At 52.7% G+C, this 22445-nt stretch overlaps 1 protein-coding gene across 1 annotated transcript in view; it reads left to right on the top strand.

Annotated features, from left to right (window-relative positions):
* Nucleotides 1-22445, top strand: part of KCNIP3 (potassium voltage-gated channel interacting protein 3) — an 80035-nt gene that overhangs the window by 7689 nt on the left and 49901 nt on the right. The window contains exon 2 of the mRNA XM_032410424.1: nucleotides 3520-3685. Coding sequence (XP_032266315.1) covers nucleotides 3520-3685 — 166 coding nt within the window. The remainder of the gene's footprint in view (nucleotides 1-3519; nucleotides 3686-22445) is intronic.

The following is a 22445-nucleotide window of genomic DNA, read 5'->3' as shown; positions in this document are numbered from 1 at the left end:
TGAGGAAGAATCTATTCTGGGACTTGGGCTTCAGCGGGCTGATTTGGAGGAGGGTCTAAGGAACCTCAATAGATTGGTGTGAGCATCAAATAAGACAGCATCTCCACACTCTTAACCCAGTGCCTGGCCCATAGCAGGTCCATCACCAGCTTGGTGTCCTCTCTGTCCCTCCCCTGCTCCCCACAGACCTGGACTTGGAAGTGAGCTAAGACCTGCCCCTGACCCATCTGGCCAGACAGGAGCTGCGGGTCTCAGCTCTGGGTTGTCAGGGAACGGCCTCTGGCCTTTGGGGAACCTGCGGACCTCAGAGAAGGCTGCAGGTCTGCAGGGCCAGCCAAGGGCCATTGCTGGGACGTGGCCCAGAATGGCCATCTGTGCCAGATGTGCCAATGGGGACTCTGTGCGGCCTCGGCGCAGATCCTCTGGCTTCGTCGGTCTCTGCCACCCAACCCTGGCCACCACTTGAGGCCCACGGAGGATGGAGGGATGGCTCCAGCCGCTGTGGAAATGATGCAGGATCAAGCAGAAGTGGGAGGAGAGAAATTCTCAGTTGAATTATGACAAGTGTCAGGGGACTTTCATCTAGTCATTTGTGAATATTTCTTGAGGTTTTCGAGTGTGTATGTATATTTAACAGCCTTTTTTGTTTGTGGACAGTATTTTTATTTGAGACTTTACTGAGATCACTGTGGAATCACATGTGGCTGTGAGAATTAATATAGAGAGACCCTGGAGGGAAGCTGCGGGGGGCGGGGGCAGCGGAGCGAAGGTGCGTGAACCTGCCTGGCGTGTGTGAGGAGCATGGCGAGGCTGGCGCCCGGCGCACGTGGCCGGCCGATCAGGGGGACTCCGCTGACTGAGGCTTTGTAGGCGGGATGAAGGCATTGGGGTTTTATTTGGAATGCAGTGGAAGCCACGGGGTGTTTAGCAGGGATGGGAGGGGATTTAATTCAAACTGGAGTTTCCTCACTGATTCAGCACTCCTCAAATCTGTCACCTCTTAGAACAGAGGCATCTTGGGGTGAGGGGGTTGTGTCACCTCTCAGGGCTCCCTCCCTTCTATGCCTGAGAGTTTCCAAATCAGGAGCAGGGTGCCCAGAGTGGCCACTAACATTTCCTGACAGCCCAGTCAGACCTTCTCCCAGACAGACCAGTATCAACCATTCATGAGGATGACCTGCGGTCACTCGTGCCTCCTGCCCTCCCCCCTGGGCGGATGGGCCCAATCCACAGCCTGTGGACTGTGCCCCTCCTTGCAGTTGTGTGGCCCTACCCCGTCTCAGCCACTGTGGGCCCCTCCTCTCCTGTAAGGACCCCTCACCCACTTCACAGGGGGAGGCCATCATAGGCCCTGACTGTGGGGCTCCCAGAGCTCCTGCCACTCGCACCCCCAACTCTCTGCATCAGGGAGAACGCACATACTGGGGCTCATCCACCCAGGAGAGTGTTACTCTGTTACATCATAGACTGTTACTCTGATGTGGCTGGGGGCTTGGGGGCCCCTCCCCAGCTTCCGAGGCCTTTCCGGAGCCTGGCCCCAGGAAGGCTAAGCATACGGCCTGTGGCCAGCACCACCTAAACTTTGGAACCAGGAGACCACAAGTACAGAGAGGCCCTGGCTTGTCCCCAGACTCTCCGGGACTTAGTTTCCTCATCTTTAAAATGGGGGTGGTGTTGCCGAACCTGTGGGATTGTCTTGACGGTGAGACCACATTGAGGCCCAGAGTAAAAGGCCCAAATGGAGCTCTCTGCCCTGCCTATGGGTCTTCCCAGCCCTCCCTGGAGGACAGAACCTTGGGCCCCCCGCCAGGTCTCTCCCCCATTAGTTAGGCCTGGTCTGCGAGATAGAATCCCCGGGACTAGCCTCGGGCTCCAGCCAGCACGGGCAGCATTGTCCTGGGATCGACAGGGTCCCAACGGATAGCTCTGAGGCCCAGTGCAGTTTTTCCTCCTGACATTCTCCACTAACCCCAGCTGCAGAGCCTACAGCAAAGAACGCATGAAGTAATGAAGCCCCAGCTGCCCATCTTCCCTCTACCCCACTCCTGGACCGAAATAAAGACCTTATTCACTGAGGCCGTTTCTCTCCTGAATAAGATCATTAATAATGGAGAAGGTACCCCTCTGACACAGCTAGGGCAGGACTTGGGTCTATGTGTGCATGTGTAAGTACGTGCGTGCATGTGCGTACGGGGGGCCTCCCTCAGTCTCCCTGGCACCCTGAGACCCCTGGCCACCCCTGCTCACCCCCTCTTTCTCCCCACCAGGATGGGGTGTGCTCACCCTCGCTGCAGCTCTGGGCACCGCTGACCCCCCTCATTGCCAGGGCAAGCCTTGGAGAAGGGAAGGAATGTGGGGGTGCTCCTGAAGGTGTGTGTCGGGGAGGCTTGGAGGGTGTTGGTGATAGAGAGGGCACTTGCAACTGGGAAGGCTCCAGAAATCAGGAAAAGGGGTGTGGACGTCACCCTGTCGAGGTGGCCACTTCACCAAAAGCTGACCAGGAGGCAGACGGTCCGGCCCTAAATAGGAACGGGCCTCAGGGAGCCACGAGCCAACCCAGCACGCGGAGGGTTCTCCAGCTTAACTGGAGCCACAGGATGCAGCAGACCAGCTTCCCCTCACTCGGGCATTTGTACAAACTCCTCGGTTCAGGGGACCTTGTAGGCATTTTCTTACTCCTCGTGCCCAGGAAAGCCCATACCGGGGACGTGAGAGAGCCTTAAAGTCCAGATGCTTGCCTTCCTGACTCCTCTTGCAGCCAGGGAGTAGGCACAGGACCCAGGCGGGGACTATCAGCTTCCTCCACTCTCGACCTTGAACCTGGAGCTAGGGACTCAACTGAGAAGACCCCCAGGGCAGCCTCCAGGTCCCAGGGCCAGCAGGCCCCCCCGCATGGAAGCGCGAGCAGCAGGGGCCGGGGTGCCCTGCCGCAGCAGAAGTGCTCTCCCGGGCCTCTTCTGGGGGTGACTGTGGCTGAGGGCCGCTGTCCCTTGGCTCACTCTTTGCTCTGGTTTGCCTTCCCAGCCTGGCTCTCTGTCCTTTCTGGGGAGGCTGTGGCTGGCCCGGGACCCCCGCAGCTGATTCCTTTCCAGCTGTCATCTGCTGGGGTCAGTCTCTGCTTCTGGTGCCCGAGAGCTGACCGACACAGGGGCTCTGTTTGGGGCCCCGGGTCTGCAGCACTTGCCTAACTGCTCATCTGTTTCTTGGCTTTGGGGAACCACGTACATTTCAGGATGACACAAAGGCAGCACACGTGGAACCCCACGACCCTGGAAGGATCTCCCCAACTGGCCACGCTGGTAGCCGTTGTCCTGGCCAACGAACCCGACTGCTCAGACCCGGTGCCCACGGAGGGAGGCGCCCTCCCGCAGCTGGAGCTCAGGCCATGTGCCCCGGGTAGAGCGAACCTGGGACAAGACCCTGGTGGGATTAAGGACAACCTTGCCCCAGAGGTTGGGGTCGGCCTGGAGGTCGTCTCTGAGCAAGGGCTCAGGGCTGCTCTGCCTGTCCCTGCTGCAGGAAGTGATGAAGGTGTCAGATGGCAGCCTCCTGGGGGACCCGGGGCGCACACCACTGAGCAAGAAGGAGGGCGTCAAGTGGCAGAGGCCGCGGCTCACCCGCCAGGCCCTCATGCGGTGCTGCCTGGTCAAGTGGATCCTGTCCAGTGCAGCCCCACAGGGCTCAGGTAGGGGCAGGGGCGGGCTGGGAGGAGGGCAGGGGTGGGCGTGGGGCATCTGTTCTGAGCTCTCTTCTCTCTGAGGGCGCACAGACCAGCCGGGGACCCCAGCCCAGGCCACACCACCTCTGCCTCTTTTGGGAGGATAACGTTTTCATTCATGCATACAAGCAAGGCCGCTGGGCTCAAAGCAGGACCCGGGGAGGGTGGGGACAGAGGATTGGGACCATGCTGGGGTGTTCCACCTCGGCTGCTGGGAGGATAGAGCCAGGGGTCAGAGTCCGACAGGCCCGGCTGGCTCTGCCTACCCTTAGCGGGTCACCTGCGGGCACCTCACGCATTCTTCCTAAGTGCTCTGTGAAAAGGATGGCTGGCAGTGTGTGCAGAGGCCCAGCGAGGAGGAGGCCCTGGCCCTTGCCCCTCCTCGGTCCTGCCCAGTGCACCCAGGGCCTGTGTGGCTCCGAGGGGACTCAGGAAATGGCTGGTCTGTACCTGCCCTTGGTGATATTTGATGTCTGCTGAGTGTGACAGAGCAAGGGACGCACAGGGGGCCTCGTGAAGCCCCCGAACTCTCACACCTACATACACACGCCACACAGTCCCACCTGGGCACACCTACCAACACACCTGTGCCTCCACCACACACAAGTGTGCACACCCACCCACCACGCCCGTGTGGGTGCACACCCAGGCGCACCCACCGCTCGCACCCACGTGCACACACCCACACGCGTGTGATCACATACACGAGGCGTGCAGGAGAGCCTGCCTCTTCGCCTGTCAGGAAAAAGGCAGACCTGAGCCCTAACAGCCTGTCCCGTTTGTTGTCTCAGACGGTCTGCACGATTTCCAGGGAGCCTCAGGCCCTCTGACAGGAGAATGGGCATAAATCACGGCCCCAGTCTCCCAGGCTTGATGCAGGGAGAGGGGAGGGGATGGCCTGAGGGGCCCCGCAGCAGGCAAGCGGCTGGCAGCCACCTCTGTCGAGTGGTCGAGAGCAGCCCCCCTGCAGGGTGCTCCCGGCGCCATCTCAGCCCCTCCCTTCGGCCGCCCCCCAGAGCCCCTGCCCATCTGTGCTGTTGGCTGGCGTTTGCTCCCGACCCTTGCCCTCGGCGCTGAGGCCTTTCGCGGAAGCACTGGTGCACGTGAGTGCATGTGTGGGGTCCGTGCGCGCTCCCCAACGCCTCGGGTACTGATGGGGGGCATGGAGTTTGCATGTGGCGGAAACGTGAAGGCACTAGAAGTTCATGCGAGCGGCTCACCTGGGAGGCTGGCATCTTGCCTGCTGTCTGTTCCACAGCAGGGTAAAAGCACCTCCCTTTGCTATCAGGATAGAATCCAAGAGCGGAGGTGAGCCATGGGGCCGTGGCGCTGGGGCGTGGCCAGCCGTGTGCATCGAGGGGTCCAGTCCGCTGCAACGGACAGAGCTCGTGCTGCTGGAGGCTGCAGTACCCCACTGGTCTTGCCCCCCAGACTCTCTCTTTTTTTTTTAAGCAGACTCCACGCCCAACGTGGGGCTTGAACTCATGACCCCGAGATCAAGAGTCACATGTTATACCGACCGAGCCCGCCAGGCGCCCCCTCCAGGCTTTTCTTGGCAGCGGCACAAGACCATCCCCTCAGCGCCCCTCTCTGTGTCACCCTCCCTGATCCTCTCCGTCGGGCACCCCCACCCCACCCCACCCCCAGGCTTCGCTCCTGCTGGGCCCCGTCTCCATGTTTAGCTGCTTCAGGATGGGCCTGGAGGCTGATGTGCCACCTCCTGGTTGAGGCTTTTTGCGGCCCCGACTGAGGGTGGGGGGCATTGAGGAAAGCAAGCTTGGGGGGCAGGCTTGTTGTGTTCGAGGTCACAAGGAGAGGGGCCCCGAGGGGCCCCTAGATCCCACCTTTAGCTCAGGGCAGGTCCCTGGAGGTCAGGAACCCATGCTGAGCTGTGAGGATGTGTTTGCTGGAGACTTGTCATAGCCCAGAGCTGTGGGGGCAGCAGTGGGGGCGGGTGGAGCAGGGCCCAGGACACCATCCATGGCTCAGGCCCAGCCTGGTGCATTGCCCTGCACGGACACACTCCCCAGACGCCATGCCAGGCACTAAGAGGCTGTGTGACGCGTGGAAAAACAAGATCATATTGCACTGAATGGCGTTCAGTGATCAGATGACTCTGTTTTGCTAAAGAGTCTACTGAAGCTCAGGGAGGTCACATGACACAGCGGGTCACAGGGCATTAGGGGCTGAGCAAGGCCCTGACCTGGAGCTTCCATGTGTTCCAGGAGGGGCGCCCACCCCGATGTGTGTCCTCCACGTCTCTTCTCTCAGGGAACCTCCGGCATCCCTGGAGACAGCAGCCACCCTCCCAGACTGAGGAGCCAAGACCCCAGCGCACCCCTGGTCTCCACTAGGCCTAGCTCCCAGACCCAGTCTCCTTAGTCCAAAGGTGTCCTCCGTGTGCCCCTCCAGGATGGCACGGCTGGTGTGGTCACACTGAGGGCTTTGCGTGCACGTGGGATGCTAAAGTGTGCCCAGAGGGGGTGCTTCTGCTTCAGGAGCCTTCCCAGGCTCTGGGTGCAGAGAACAATCGGCGCATTCAGTGTCGCTCAGTCCCCGAGCTCAGCAAGGCCCGGCCGTGGTGTCCTGAGCGCTGGGTGCCTTTGGAAGGCGGGCGCAAGGCCGAGACACTACACCCTTGTTGTCAGGGGTTTTTCCATTCAGAGGAAGCAGATTTCTGGGACGGCTTGGGGGAAGAAGCCAAGGCCCAGTACAGCACATGGATGTCCCCGAGGCTTAGGTGGCCTTGTCAAGCAGGGGCCGGGGTTCGAGAGGGCGATGGCGGACCAGCTGCTGCTGTGTCTGGCGGTCCCTCCTGGGCTGGGAAGGCCCCCACATGGAGTTGGGAGCCGGCCTGCAGCAGTGGCCCCCGAAGTGGGCCCGGGAGCGGGGGGAGTCCAGGAGAGCACAGGGCAGGCGATACAACCCCAACCCCACCCAGGAGAAGCACCCGTCCTCAAGTGGAAGAGTGTGTCCCTCACCAACACTGGGGAGCCCGTCCTCAGTGACCCAGAGGCAGGGACTTTGACCTGCTCTGCTTGTCTCCCCAGCATCTGAAAGTCCCTCCTGTCAGGATACCAGAACGTCTCTCCAGGAGCATGGCTAAGCTACCGACCGGACAACGGGCTTCTCAGGTCTGGCTCCTGAGGAGGGCGGTAGGACTGGGTTTCCTCAACTATAAAACTGTAGTCATAATGCTGCTCACAGAATAACCTGGGCTCTTGGCAGCAGACCACTGAACCCAGGCTGGCTGGTTTAACCAGAGAGGCATTTAGTCTAGGCTGTTGGGACGTTCACAGAAATTCTGGAGAGCCAGAGAAGGAAGCTTGGGCCCTGCCCGCCACTCCGGGAAACGCCCCACATCCCTAGCTGTTCTGGTAGGAACACTGGAGCAGGAACCCCATGCTGTGTGGCACGTGCGGCCGCTCCTCACGCACCCACGCACACCCCTGCCCCTCCCCCACGGCGGAGACCCAAATTTTCATCCACCGCTGCATTCATCTCTGGGTACTCCTTTCTCGGGGGGCTCTGTCAAGCCCGTGTAAAATCATAAAGCCACCACCACCACCAGCACCCCGATAAAAAAAAAAAGTAGTAGAAAGGTACAAGGACAAAAAGGTAAATTAACTTGTCTATAACCTGTAAGGATATATAAATAGCCAGGATTGTAATGTGTTTGAAGCACCGAGATATTCGCAACATTGTGTTTCAAATTGAGATGCCAGATCAGATGCAAATTTTCAAGGATTTATCTGAAAAGTGGCCACATGGCTCTTGAAGCTTTCACCCTCATCAAAAATAGAGAAAGTTGGATGGTTGGGGTCTGGCAGGGGGGAGATGATGGGTGAAGAGGATTTCTCTGGGGAGAGTGTGTTGAGTTCAACCTCTGAAGTTGAGAGAGGGATGTTTCAGTTCCCTTTTGTCACCTAACAAAATACCCCCAAATACCACCCTTTTGTCTTCCCTCATGTCTGTAGGTGAGGCATTGAGGTAGGCCTTCCCTGGATGGTTCTTCTACTCCACATGGCATTGATTGTGATTATTCACTTGCCTTTGTTTAGCTGGTGGCTGGGCTGGGCTGGGCTGGGCCAAGAAGGTTCCACCCACATGTGTCACCTCATTGTCTACGTCTCCCCCACAGGGCTGCTTGGGCTTCCTCACCGCATGGCGGGCCCACTGTTCAAGGGGGCTGGTTTCTAAGAGGGGGGTTCCAGTAAGAAAAGGCCAAAGGGCTCTTGAGGCCTAGGCTCTGGAACTCAGAGCATCATTTCCCCTGAACGTTATTGGTCACAACCAGCCATAGGTTCACCCCAGATTTGAGGGGAAGGGAATAGACTTCTTTTCCATGGAGCTGTGGTAGGAAATTTGTAACTGTCTGTAAACCACCACAGAGGCCTCAGTTAGGAGTCCTTGGGGAAGTGATCCAAACTCTCATTCCGGAGGGATCTGAGCTCCTGGTCATCCTGCCTATAACGCCCCACTAACATTTATCACTGTATTCGGCAGTATTAATAAATTCCCTGGAGAAGTCACTAGATTTGGGACATAGTGTTCTCCTCCCTCACCTCGTACAGCCGCCACACTTTCTCCCCCGGATAATCAGCGTCATTCATCCCACCCAAAACCCACCTATAAGTTGGTCTAAGTGGTATGAGGAGCCCAAAATGGCCGGGTGGCAGCCTCAGCCTCCAGCCCAGCAGGTCCACTGGTGTTTCCTTTCAGGAAGCATCCTTGATTTGGGATCCAAAAGCTCTAATCCGGAGCCCAGAGTATTGGAGATGCGAGGCAAAAATGCAGTGAGGGGCTTGCTGAGGGCTGCTGTGAGGGCCCACTGTCACCACGTCCCTTGGTTTCTGGATCCGTCCCTCTGCTAGGGAAGCAGCATGTCCAGCAGCACACCCAGCATCTGACGGGACAGCATCTGAGTTGTCTGGTGGCTGGTGCTGGGGCCAGGCCCGTGAGGGGGGACAAAAGGGTGGTATTTCAGTGTATTTTGTTAGGTGACAAAAGGGAACTGAAACATCCCTCTCTCAACCGTGGGTCTTGCAAGCACTGGCTTTGGCCATACTTCTTCGTTGTCAGAGGAGTCCCCTGGGCAGTAGCAACGGTGTGTGGGACGCTGTGATGGGCGATGGCGGTGGCAGTAGTAGGGCGGGCAGGGAGGAAGGTCCGGATGTGGAATGAGGGTCAGTGCCAGAGAAGATAAGGGGTGGTCCCTGCCAGGATGAAGGGGTACAGAGGAGCTGACCTGCCAATCGGTGGCTGGCTGGTCACCCAACAGCTGTAGCCACATCAGCCTGGGGAGGAGAAGTTCTTTCATTGAAACTGTAAGTCATCTTAGACCACATGGAACTTTGCTGGTGAGCAGTGCCAGGCAGCAAGGAGTACAGGCTGCCGGGTCATCTTGTCTACCCGACTACTGAGCTCTTTCTCAGGCCTGCTGCCCTTTGGACAACAGTCACCACTCCTCCTCTCTCCTTTCATCCACCTCCCTGACTCCTGAACAAATGGTTCGCAACCATCCCTGAGTGAGTGTAGGTCCGTACCCCAGGCCATCTCTTCTTCTAGGAAATGTGGGTGAGCAGATGTATTAGACACTCTGCCCGCCAGGAAGACTCCCCTTCTCCATCGTCCTTCCCTGCTGAGTGGGCCACCATGTCAACCTAGAGTTGGTGCCTTGCAGCTCTGTCTATAAATTACATATGACTGCTTTTCCTCTTCAGATGGCCTTAGGGACTCCCCACAGGGTCACAGGTATGGGTTGAGGGGAAGCTGGTGGTGCAGCGTTTCCATGGGGGCCTGAGTCACTTGCTACACACTTACCTGAGCCTTCCAGACCCTCTGCCCCTGCACCCAGACATAGCCCGTGCACGCGATGATAGGGTGTTGCACACACACATACGGGCCTTTAGAGCTGGGGGAGAGGTTGATACTCAGTGCCTGATGGGCAGTGGAGGTCCGTGGCCACAATGTCCTACAGGCATTCCATCTCCATGAGGGCCCAGTAGCGAACCAGTAGCTCCAGGGCAAAAGAAAAATCTTTGCCAAAGAAAGCATGGCTTAACTCCAAAGCCGGGAGACCATGGGATGTTCCTCCTGGAGACGGCCATTGGCCTGCCGAGTATGCTACCTTGCCTGAAACACAGGGTGTGCTCATGAATGTGCAGGGTCGGGAGGCCCAAGGGGCAGAGCTGCTTGTCTGCCGCCTTTGCTTACTCTCAGCAAAGCAGTCTCAAGCCGCGCACTTCACGGTGTTACACAGGAAGGCCCAGCCAACGCTTACTTCCTTTTACCGGCTGGGAGTGCAAGGTGCAACCGTTCGTCTTTCACTTCAGAGGGAATGTTTTGACTCGGCTGCACTTGCGTATGACAGAAACCCCAAATAACAGCGGCTTAATTTAGACAGAGATATGAGAAATCTGGGCTACATAGTGGCTGGCACTAGTTTAGCAGCTTGGGGAGGTCAGAATCAAGGTCTTTGGGGTTTTTTTGGTTTTTTGGGGGGGGTTGCCCTTTTCCTCACAGCCCCAAGGTAGTTGCTTTGGCTCCAGCCATCATGGCTTCATTCTAGGCAAGGGGAAGGAGAAACTGGGTGGAAGGAGGAAATGGTAGTGCCTACATCAGGAAAGCAATACTCTCATGGAAATCTCTGGAAGATTTCTGCCTGTATTTCCCTGGCCAGAACTGAGCCACCTTGACTGCAAGGAAGGTGGGAGAATGTTGGTTTTTTAAAGCTGGGCACATTTCCACCTCCAACAGAATCTGAATTCTGTAGGTGAAAAAGCGCAGGAGAATGAATACTGACGTGTAATTCTCAGCCACACGTACCTTGTGAGGTTGTTTGGATGACGGAACGCGCTGGCGGCCGGAAGGACCTTAGCAAACTGCCTGGCACATGCTCGGTGCCCAGCAAATGTGGGGGCGGGGGGATGGCCAGCAGTTTCTGCCCCAGTCATCCACTTGTTTTCCTCTACCGTCCTCGTCAGAGGACCTCCTTTTCATCTCCCCATTCTCTACTCTATAGAGGCACCAACAGCGCTGTGGTTTGGTGTCAGTGAGCAGAGACCAGAGGTCAAGAGATAGCCGAAAGTCAGGGCCCTACCCATCCCCCAGCTCCGCCCAGACCGGAAGCCTGGGTGGGAGCAGGTTGCTCCGTTCCTGGCTGCGGAGAAGCCCTGGGTCATGGGTGAGGCTCCTTGCAGTGAGCTCACACTCTCAACTGAATATCACACCAGCGGCACCTCCCCACTGGTGCTGGGAGCTCAGGAGCAATGCCCACCCCCACCCCCACGCCCTTCCCAGCCCAGGAAGCTGCAGGAGCCCTTCTGCCTCCAGCAAGAGTGAGCTCCGGGGTCCTGGACAGCCAGAGCCAGGCACAAGGTGAAGGGGCGGGCCTGAGGGTAGGAGTAGGGGCTGCTTGAGGAGGTCCACCCTGGCAGGGTGCTGGCTGGCCCCTGGGTGCTCTGGGCTGAGAGCTGAGGGCAGGTGGTCTTGGGGAAGGAAGAGAGAGCAGGAGGCAGAGACAGAGGACGGAGGAGGGAAGCAGAGTCCAGAGAGGCCGAGACCCTGAGGGTCAGCTTGAGACCAAGAGTAGAGACAGACCAGAGCGGGGAGAGAGAGAGAGAATTCTAGAAGGAAGGCTCTGAGGGTCAGGTTAGGGAGAGGCAGGCAGAGGAAGAACGGAGCAGGCTGGGGGTGGCCTGCACTGTGGCTCGTCAGGCCGAGCTGAGGGCAGGAGCTGGGGCCCCCAGGATGGGGCCGGGCCCAGGGATGGCAGGGCATGGTGAGACCGCGGGCCCAACCCGGGGGCCTGCTCTGAGGCTTCAGGAGTGCCACCATGGCTGCAAGAAGCACCTGGGAGACATCATCAGCTTCTTCTTCCGCTTCATCTCTGGGAACCTGGCTCGAGGTGAGGGCTGCTTTGACAGGACCAGTCAAGGGAGCAGAAAAAAGCAGGTTTGGGACTCTGCCTGCCTTGAAAGGGGCTGGGGCAATCGGAGGGGACGGTGACCCCAAGAGCAGAACTGGAAGGAACCCCCTGGCTCAGAGCCCTGCCCTATGACCGCAGGCAGTGTGTGTGAAGCCAGGCTCCCGCACTCTGGGCCTGGGGCGGGAGACGAGGTGGGAGGGGGCTTCCTTCTCCAGGGGCACAGATTCAGCCTGGGCCAGGAGGAAGCAGGAGGCTCCGGGGCCAGCCCACCTGCCTTGCCCACACTTACCCCATTGCCCTGGCCTCTCCCCTCTTTCTTCCCCTCCCCAGAGCCCCCTCCTGCTCCACCAAAGAGATGTGTGACTTACGTAGTGAGGATGAAAGAAAGTCCTTGATTGGTGACAACCGTCTTTTTAAAATCTATAAAACCAACCAACCTGGGATTTCGGGCAGGGATATAATGGGGCTGTCAGGCTCAGGCCTGGGGAGGAGCCCCATGTGGGAGTGACAGCACAACAGGCCAGGTCCCGCTTCTGCTCTGTCCCCTCTGCCCCTCACCAGGGTGGGTGCCCCAGGGCTCAGCAGGATCAAGACCCAGCATTGGCCGTGGGGACCAGGCACCAGGAGAGGGGCTCCTGCCTGTGGGTGCCTGGTGTTTTCTTGGCCAGATGCGCCGGGAAGGATGGTGTCAGGAGCTCCAGACGCTGAAAGGAGAGACCCTTAACAGCTCGGGGCTTCTGGGCCCTTTTGTCTTATCCTGTTATTAGAGGGATATGAAGGGAATTCGGCTAAAGTAATCACACAACTCTCTAAAGAGATATCAAATGAAATCCCTAACACATAAATATGAGTCAGTGTAGACATGTGATATATTGGCTTTTTAGCCAAAGATAAAAAATGCTTCTGCTGCCCAAAGATGCTCATAGACCCTGAGGGACAATGTGCCCACACTGGGCGGGGCTGGGCTGAAAAGCCTGGCCTTTTGTCCCCTCTCTGGGAGGGGGGGCGCCTTGTCCCCTGCTCTGATTCCCTGCCCTGACCCAAGCTCTTGGCACAAAGCCTGGTGCACTAAATCCTTATCGAACTAATGAATAATATTTTAAGAAGAACAAAAACACAAAATTGAACATATAAGCAATCATATCAATCATCTCAAAATTGGTCAAATAATAATGGTTTCAAATACTCAAAAGCAATAATAGATCTCTAGTTATGAGAAAACAGGATTCTGATATAATGAAGGTTTGCAGAGGGAGACCAGATGGAGGTCTGAGTCTAAAGCAGGGGTGGCAACCTCAGGGACCTTTAAGGGGGGGGGACTCAGGACATTGTTGCTGCAGGTAATGGGAGCCCAGGGTCACAAGCCAGCTTTTCAAAAGCAATGGAAGCTCTGTCTCTGCTCGTGATGCCCCTTAGCCCTGCCTCCCAGCTGCTGGCCTTCCCCACCCGAGGCAGTCATTGTTGGGGAGGATGGAACTTTGCACACGGTGGGTCACTCCTCTGGGAGGGGAGACACCTGGGGGTCAGGCTTAGTGGCAGAGGGATGTGCCTGGAGTTACCAAGTCTCTGGGAATGGATATATGTCAGGCTGCCTGCTGCACAGGGCGACTAGGAGAGTCAGCAAGACCCCTTGCTTACTGAGTTTCCGTGAATGGGAGTCTTTATTGCCCAGTAGTTTCATGCACCTTTTTCAAACCTTTTACATGCTTGATCGGCTTGCAGACTCATGGGGGCTTTTTCTCACTCCTTCTGTGTGTTTCTCTGTCTCAGTCTGTCTTGCAAGGAGGAAGGAGACTGCAGGTCTGTGTCACCCAAGGGTGCAATCTGCCTCCCTAGGCTTCAGGTTCCTCATCAGACATAAAAAACAAAAAACAAAAAAAGAAAAGAAAAGAAAGCAGAAAGACTTGAGCTTGCTGCCCTACTTCTGAGCTCCTTCCGGCTCTAGATACTGGTTCTGGGATTCACAGTAAGTGGGGGTGCAAGGGAGCTGTCTGGGAGCAGGGAGCAAGGAGGTCAAGAGCAGGCTGGTGTAAGCGCTGAGATGCTGCTAGAACACAACCACTGGACATCCCCATATGGAACAAGCTGGGGGGGTGGGGGTGGCGCGATCCTTTGTCACCTCTGACCCTTTCCGTCTGCCCTGCGGGATTGCCCTTCCCTGTCGTTGGGGGAAATTCTGTGCAGGTCCTGTGGGCATCTTCCAGGCGTTCGTGTGTCCTTAGGGAATCCTGCCTGTCCCAGATCAGAGTTCCAGACCCTCATTCACTTTGGGATCTCCCTCCTGCTGATTTGTCTCAGGCCGCAGGGTGGCACAGGAAGGCGGAGTGTGGGCAGGGTCCTGGGCATCTCCAATCCTCCTTCCCCTTGCTTCCCACCTGGTTCCGGGGGCCAGGCCACTGCCAGCTCCCTTCTTCTGTTCATGATGCCCTTGGCCTTGTCTCCCAACTGTTGAGACTCCCCCTCTCCAGCCAGCACGAGGAGGACCGTTGGATGGATGGATTCCCCCAGCTCTCTTCCATAGGGTCCGAGGGAGCTCTGCCTCCGGGACCATCACCGGGTGGGTGTCTAGTTCCTCCCCCTCCCCCTGGCTGCCTCCAGCCTCTGGAGCCATGGCCATCACCTGACCTCCTCCCCGTGTGGGTCAGACCCACCTGGCCCCAGACACATGCCCAGACCCCACAGGATTCCCAGAAGCCCCTCAGTTGGACAGAGGACTAAAGCCCCTTGGTGTAGGAGGAGGGAAGACACCCAGCACAACAACCAACCTTCCAAAGATGTTCCTTTTTTCTGCCTCACCAACCTTTTCCTTCTCTGCCACCTGGCAGGGTGAGGAAGGGTGAGTCACAGGACTGGTTTCCTAGGCCCTTTGTATGACCTGCAGAGCTGGTCTCAGCTGCTGGGGCCTCTGCCCAAACTCAACAAGGAAAGCCACATTTAACACCTAGATATGAGACATGGAGTCCACATCAAGATGGTGGAGAGCCCTGTCTTCTGAGCCCCTCGCCCCACCCTGCAGCAGGTGCCCAGGCCCCAGGCCTCCCAGAGACAAGGCATGGGGCAGAGGCAGGGAAGGGCCAGGAGCCAGGAAAGAGGGCTGGAGCTTGAGACTGAGGCCGCAAAGCCTCGAGGTTCCAGACAAAGCTGGGCACAGCTGGCTTGCATTGTCAAAGCATCATTCTCTATGTGTTAAAAATATCATTCTTCCACAAATAGACAGTGAGTGTGTGTCAAGGTTCTATTGAAGTACTTAATAAGGAAACCAGCAGAATGACAAAGCTGATTCAAAAGAGAAAGAAACACAGGAATTTTTAGAGAGGGTGGAAATAAAAGGGACACTGAGATATGACCTCTCATTTCGACTGAAACTAAGATCCAGGGCATTGAGACAGCCACCCGTGGGGTTATCTTCTCTGCCAGAGAGAAGAGGAAATCATCGCCTCTTATCAGTTTTATAGGCTTGTAAAATGTGTGGGACCTCATCCCTTGTACCGCTCACTTCTGCTCCCCTGGAGAGTCCGAGGCTCCGGGCAGGCGTTGGACAATGCCCTAGCAGGATTGAGAGGCCGTGCAATGCTCTCTGCACCTTATTCCCGCAGTTTTTAAACAGAATACCATCTCTGGCACTCACAGCTGGTAAAAGGTAAACTGAGGCACGTTAAAAATTTCAAAAGTTTATCTGAGCACACATCCATTCAAATAGGACAGCGTCCCCCCAGAAGGTGGTGAGGACCACTCTACAGACAGGAGCTGGGGGAAGGGTTTTATAAGGAAGGAGCTGAAGTAAAGCAAGGAAATCTTTGATTGGCCATGGCTGACGTGGCTGCCTTATTTGGGAAAGCCCAGTTGGCTGTTCGTGATTGGTTGTTCTTAAATTTCCTGAGGTTTGGGTTCGGTTGCGTAGAGCGAAGGCATTAGATCTGCCACAGTCCAGCAGCCTCCTTGTTTCATCTCTTTAACAATTCCCCCCTTTCTGTCATCCTTTCACACATGAGGGATTAACCGACAAGTTGGCATTACTGCCTCTCTCAGTCACCCTCAGGGTTAGGTTCCGATCTTGTCATGAAACACAGATTGTGATGTCAGGCCGTGGAAGAATCCCTTCTGCTGTTCATCTCATTGTTCATCTTGTTTCTGTGTCTCCAAGCATAGTGAGACCATCTGATGTTCTTCTGATGGCTGTGAATGTATATTTCAGACCCTGGAGAGAACACAGTGCACCAGGGAGATCACAGTGATAACTCTCAGGAGGATAATAATGACAAGAGGTTGAAGTGTGCTCCTTCACCAGGGCACCCATGAACCAGACGAGTTCGTAGCCAGTAAATCAAAGAAGGTGTCTGAAGTGGCATCAAACCTGTTTTAGCCAAGTGGCTTGTTTGTTAATTTCTCGTATGTGAATTTCTAGTATAGGGAGGCGTTGATCCAGGTACAGCAGGAGGTAATTGCCATAGCACAGACTCCTCCTTGCTCAGCCAACAAGTAATCCAAAGCAATTCTAGGATCTAAAACCACTTTATCAGCTTAAAATAATGGTTATGCCCAAGAGGCATATTTTGGGGTGGCATATTTTGCTGTCCTTTATTCCCTGCCTTTGAAATCCCTCCAAGAAGTTTCACAGTCTGGGATTTGAGCTGGTAGATTGTGCCGTCCCACTGAACGTGTCCCTTAGTCCTGAGAATGGTCAGTTCAGTTAAACGGTTGTGTCTTATTTCAGGAGGCGGTACCCAGGAGGGTTCCCAAACCTAGGTCTAGATGGTACAAGCAATCAGGTATTTAATACAAGGCATTTCTGTGGAAACAGAAGAAAAACAAAGGTTAATGGTTAGAGGAGACTATAACCCAGTTTCTGAGCCCAGAGGGAAGCCAGTCAAGACGATTTCTAGATGGGGGCACCTGGGTGGCTCAGATGGTTAAGTGTCTGCCTTCGGCTCAGGTCATGATCCCAGGGTCCTGGAATTGAGCCCCACATCGGGCTCCTGGCTCAACGGGGAGCCTGCTTCTCCCTCTCCCCCTGCTCATGCTCTCTCTGTATCTGTGTGTCTCAAATGAATAAATAAAATCTTTAAAAAAAAAAATTTCTAGATGTTGGTCTCCTAGATGTAGGGCTCAAAGCATCTTTTATAGTTTGGATGTCTCTGGTGGTGTTGCTGGTGTTAGGGAGAACTTTCTGAGCGACAGGTACAAAGCTTATCCACACATGAGCCATGGTGGTGATTTCTCTATTTATTATCTAGTTGTCTAGCGTTAGTTGGCAGGGCTTCGGGAAAAGGAAACGTTTTGTTCTTAATGAGTCCGAGTCAGAGAAAGAAAATTAGAAACATTAGTTTGGAAAGCCATAGCCAGATATCAGAGGAAAACTGGAAGAACTTAGGATCCAAGCCAGTTTACAGGTAGATAACCTCAAAGACAATGAACAGGACTGGAATCTGATATTCACAAGGGTATGTGATAGCTTTCTACAGAAACTATAATTTTACAGAAACTAAATTTGCAGAAACATAATTTTTCTCTCTACAACTACCCCAATTTCTAGCAAAGATAATAAGACAAATTTGTTTGCAAAGTAAGTTGTCTCATTAAACTTGGCCCGATTATTTATGTAATGGCAAGAATATTGATTTTATGTATATCCTTAAATATAATATTCCAGTTAAAGCTTGGTCATATCTAAGGGGCTTTATTGGATACATAAAGTCATTCCCGGTTTATTAGATTTTTTTAAAACTTCGTTAGTCTAAGAAGTCAAGCTAAGGACTTGCCCAATTGTGCCCTGTTACAAGGAGAACCGATTCTTGAACTTACGCAAAAACCTGCATTGTCATGAAAAGTAAGAATAGCCAATAAGAGTTTCTGGATTCTGGAGGGATCAGGCAGAGAGAAAAAAAAAAAAATGTATTATTATTATTACTATATATCATTATATGTCAGATATAATAATATATATTCTATTTTTGTTTACAAAAGAATACTTTACTAAATTGCTGTGTTATAGATAACTTTAAAAAAAGGAAAAGAAGCATTTTTTAAATCCAGAAAACAAAACAGTAAAGAACCAGCCATGCTTTAAGCAAAGTAATAAAACTTATAATTATCCTCATCAATCCATGCAGTCCCACCTCATTAAATATTTTTTAGAGATTTATTTATTTATTTTAGAGAGAGAGAGAGCAGGGGGAGGGGCAGAGGGAAAGAATCTCAAGCAGACCCCCCACTGAGCACAGAGGCCTACTGGGGACTCAATCCCACAACCCTGAGATCATGACCTGAGCCAAAACCAAGAGTCTGGATGCTTAATGACTGAGCCACCCAGGCGCCCCTCACGTCATGAATTCTTGATCCTCAGAGTTCTCATAGAGTTTAGTGGTATAATCTTAAAGTTATCAGAAATCTGTCCCTGTCAGAATTCTTTCCATGAATCTCTTTGAAGAGAAGCCCTTCTGCAAAAGCAATGGAGTAAAACAATAACTGTTTTACTTAAAGACTTAAAGTGGCCATGGTTAAAGATCTGTTGAGAGTTCATTATAGTGCAGTTAACAAGGGGTTTTCATTATTTCCGTGACATACATCTTAAGATAATAGCTCGAATTAGAATTGATAACACGGTACCAGGACACATGAGATCTCTAGGAATTTCATATAATTTCTGGAACACTTAACATCAATAACACATATCCGTACAAATATAACTTAGAGAAGGTTTAGCAGCACTTCTTACTTGACAATTCTTTCCATGTAATTTAATATATCCAGTAATAAGCTTTAGTGAGTTTTATGGCTCTTTTATAAGGAGAGAGAACTAATCGGCTGAGATGTTCCAGAGTCCTTGGGAGAATTCCAAGGTAGTTTAAGGCCAAAAAAGACTTCATTTAGAATTTGATTATGGGAAGTTTATACAAAATATCAAAAAGTTTGAACAGCTGATTAAATATGATCTTGGTAATTTAGTCAACCAAAGTGATAAAGACTAAGGCAAACAAGATTTTGTAAAACAAACACACACACACACACACAAAATCCTTAGCTCTTTTAAAGAAAAGACACCCTTCTCCCAATTAATCAAAGACCTGATAAAAAAGAACATGAAGCACAAGAAATTACTTTGGTAAAACACAATCTTTGCTTTCCAGGTGGATTATCCAAAGGTGAAGGAAAACCTTTCATAATCTCTTATCAAGAGCAGGCCAATCGTTTAAGAATACTTTGTTCTTTTAACAAATGAAAGAGAATTACATTTTAATTATGTGTAGGCATACTATTGATATTAACGCTTATTTTTAAAACCCTTCTAAAAACTCCATTCAGTGTTAGCCCCTGGACCACCTTAGATTTTCCTCTCTCTCCTCCCACTTTCCAGATCCATTTAGTTTTGTCCTTTATTCTCCTCCTTCTCGTTCTCAAACAACACATTACTCTCCTGTAGGCACAATAACTCCATTTTCCCTTAACAAAAATGCATTTCCCTACTTTATGCCTTTTTTTGTTTTTTTTTTACCACAAATACATTCTACTTCCCTTGCGTGCAGAGCTGTCTCTCTCATTATTTCTAGTAGTTTTGATTACATATATCAGGTTAGACTTTTTAACCCTTGGAAACCCTGATTTCTAGTGAGACTAAGGAGCGAGGACTTGTGGACGGTTATACCAGCACTCTATAGATTGGCAAAATTTTTAATACGTTTCATAATTTCTAGGAGCATACTCTTCCTCAGAGTAAATTTTTCCACATGGCACAAAACACGTTGAGTGACAGAAGTCTCTTTAGTCGGTCTGTATTAAGAAGCCAAAGGGAGACAAACCTAGGTTCAGTAATGATTGCTCAGTATTTTATCTTACTTGGAAACTGTTTGGAAAGGCAGTCTCATGCCCCACAGGCTTGGACCACCACTTCACCCCCTAAGAGAGGGCCTCAGGCCTGGAACACTTCCTTACTAAGAGGTAAGAAGCCCACATGGCCTGTGTTGGGCTTACCACCTTTTGCGGGCATATCCCTCCTTGTTCACCTTTCTGAATATTCTTTTGTCTCTGCTTAAAGTGTGTGCCCCATTTGGTACCTGGACAAGCCAGGGTTCTATCTGTCCTCTGCAGGGAGGGGCAAGGTTTGTCCACTGCAGCAGGAGAGGGGTGCTCCTAGGTCAGCGGCCCCGTGTCAGCCATCAGGGGAGACCTGCTAGCCACGGGGGATTGATGTCCACTCTGGAAGCTGATCTTGCTCTGTCTCTTCTCTCTGTAAGTGAAGTGTTGTTCCATCCAATGCTTGGCTGGTATGTGTTTTCACTGGCAACTCTGATGCTAAGATGCCGTGGACAGAAGTGTTTAGAATCCTCTAAGCAGGATTGGTAACCAGTGCTCTGTGCCCTACTCCGTGGGATTGGTAAAAAGGATAGGTGGGCTTTGAATTGCTTCGAGAGCTGCATTTCTGTTCTTGTAAATTTGTAAGACAAATTGGGTTTCGGTTTCAATGTAATTAAGGGGGGGGCCCCCCCCCCCCCGCCCCCGCCCCAGCCCCAGCCAGCCACATTATGTTCAATTCGCTTCTTTATATCAGGGAAAATGTTTCCAACTAAGATGGAACTCAAAAGATTCCTACATTCTAGATTTAGAGCTGTCTTTGGAATGTTGTTTCACAAAGGCTTCAGGTTGTTGTCCTTCCCTTTTAGCTTAGAAGGCCTTTAAAAAGTTCCTGTCCGATTCTGAATATAGGTCTCCAATTACACCAACTTCTGTCCATAGAAGTCCTCTTAAAAAATCCCTTCAAATATCTTATCATCAGGTTTGAGTTGGGACAAACAGGAAATATTCCTGGCAATGTTAACTCTTTAAAAGGGACACTTTTGATTAAGTTAGTCTTAGAAGCTTCTGCATACCAATCAAAAATTCATCCCACTGTGTTGGGGAAGTTTGGGACCCTTTTTTCTCCAGGGCATCTCATAAATGGATAAGTTTATTTAGGTTAAAATTTCCCCACTGTGGCCATGATAATTCAAGATTATCTCTGGTAAGCTTAACCCACTTGTTCAGACAAATTTGGGTCTGGGCCTGGAACACTTCCTTACTAAGAGGTAAAAAGCCCACATGGCCTGTGTTGGGCTTACCAACTTTTGCGGGCATATCCCTCCTTGTTCACCTTTCTGAATATTCTTTTGTCTCTGCCAAAGCAGAGTCAATTCTTATGATTTTCATGCATAGAGTCCTAAATGGAGGAGTCTTAGACTTTCTGGATTTGAAGCAACCTGTTTTCTCCTCTCCTTCCTTTAAAACAAAATTGTACTTACCTGAGGCCTCACCCTGGGCTCAGTCCTGTTTCAGTCAAGACCCAGTGTGGTTGAAGTTGGAGAGCTCATAATGTTTAAGTTGGACCCAGTCTGGTTAAATAAATGCTTAAATGAAGTCGGAGAGCTTATAATGCAAAAGCTGCAAAGCTCAGTTATCTGCGAGGGACTTACCCATGACCTTCATTCAGGTGCAGGGAGAAAGCAGTGAGCACAAAGGGCTCAGCAGGTCCTCCCAGGGCCCATCAGGGTCTCCTTTGGATTCCACTTCTGACACCAGAGCTGTTAAAATGTTAACTGAGGTACACTACAGTTGTCAAGCTTATATGAGCATACATCGATTTGAATCCAGTAGTTGGGAGCACTGCACACATGGGAGCTGGGTCAGGGGAGGGTTTAAAAGAATATACGGAAGCAAGGCAAGGACATGATTTGATTGACCATAGCTTAAGCTGTTGCCTTATTTGGGAAAGCCTAGCTGGCTATTTGTGATTGGTTGTTGTTAAGTTTTGTTTTCTCATATTCAAGTTCCTTGGCTCTGGCTTAGGTTTGGGTCTGCTTCCATAGGTTACCAAGGCCTTAGAGCCATCCCAGTCTAATGGCCTCCTTGTTTGAATACTTCAACATAGCATGGAGGAAATTGCTTCTAACCTCTCTGTTTCTTCATCTGTAAAAGGATCATAAGAATAAAGAGGTCATGAAGAAGGTTGTTGTCAGATGGTCAGATGCACACGAAAATCTTGCACCTTCTCCACTTTGCTACCACGTGGGCTCGGGTATTGGCTGCCTGCGTGTTGGTGTGTGACTTTGGGCAAGTTACTTGGTCTCTAGGAACCTGTTTCCTCATCCACTGAGCAGGTACGACAGCGGTTTCGAGGGGTCTACCAGAGCCTGTAAAGGGCTAGGTCAGGGCTACCCCTCAGGATTGCAGCGGCAGGGCTGGGACAATGGGGATTTACTGTGTGACTCACAGCTGCAATTCCCCCCTTTCTGGGCCTCAGTTTCCTTATCTGGGAGGCAAGAGCAGGAGAGGGCAATTTTCAAGGGCAAGGACCAACTGTCAATCTTGTGATTCCCCCCAACTCTTTAACCAGACACAGGGACCTGGGAGCTTGGGGTGCATTTTTGGGTCCTGGATCCTGGGCAAGGCCTGCCTTTGGAACCACTGCCCCCTCCTGCCTTTTCCCGGCTTTTCCCTGGATGCCCTCTCCAAGTCCTGGAAGACTCTGCGCCCTTCCACCACTCAGAGAGCCTCCCAAACCTCTCCCCAGGGCCTTGCTAAGGAAGTGAAGTTCATTAAAAGCCAACTGTGAGTAGCCTGATGCTTTTCCTTAGCTTGAGTGGGGAGGAGTCTCCGGACACATGTAATGGGCTGCTGAGGTCCCCACCTCTGCCTGCCCGGCCTCCCCAATTGCCTGCCTCCAAATGGTCAGATCAGAATGGGTAGGAGAGGGGTGGCTGGGGATGCACAGGGAGGGTCAGTGGAAAGGGCACTGACTGGAAAAGTGGGCAGGGGGAGCCTCCCAGA

The sequence above is a fragment of the Phoca vitulina genome, unplaced genomic scaffold (genome assembly GCF_004348235.1).
Source record: "Phoca vitulina isolate PV1807 unplaced genomic scaffold, GSC_HSeal_1.0 scaffold12, whole genome shotgun sequence".
Lineage (NCBI taxonomy): Eukaryota > Metazoa > Chordata > Mammalia > Carnivora > Phocidae > Phoca > Phoca vitulina.
Note: the sequence above shows the minus strand (reverse complement) of the source record. Positions and strands in the feature narration are given on the sequence as shown.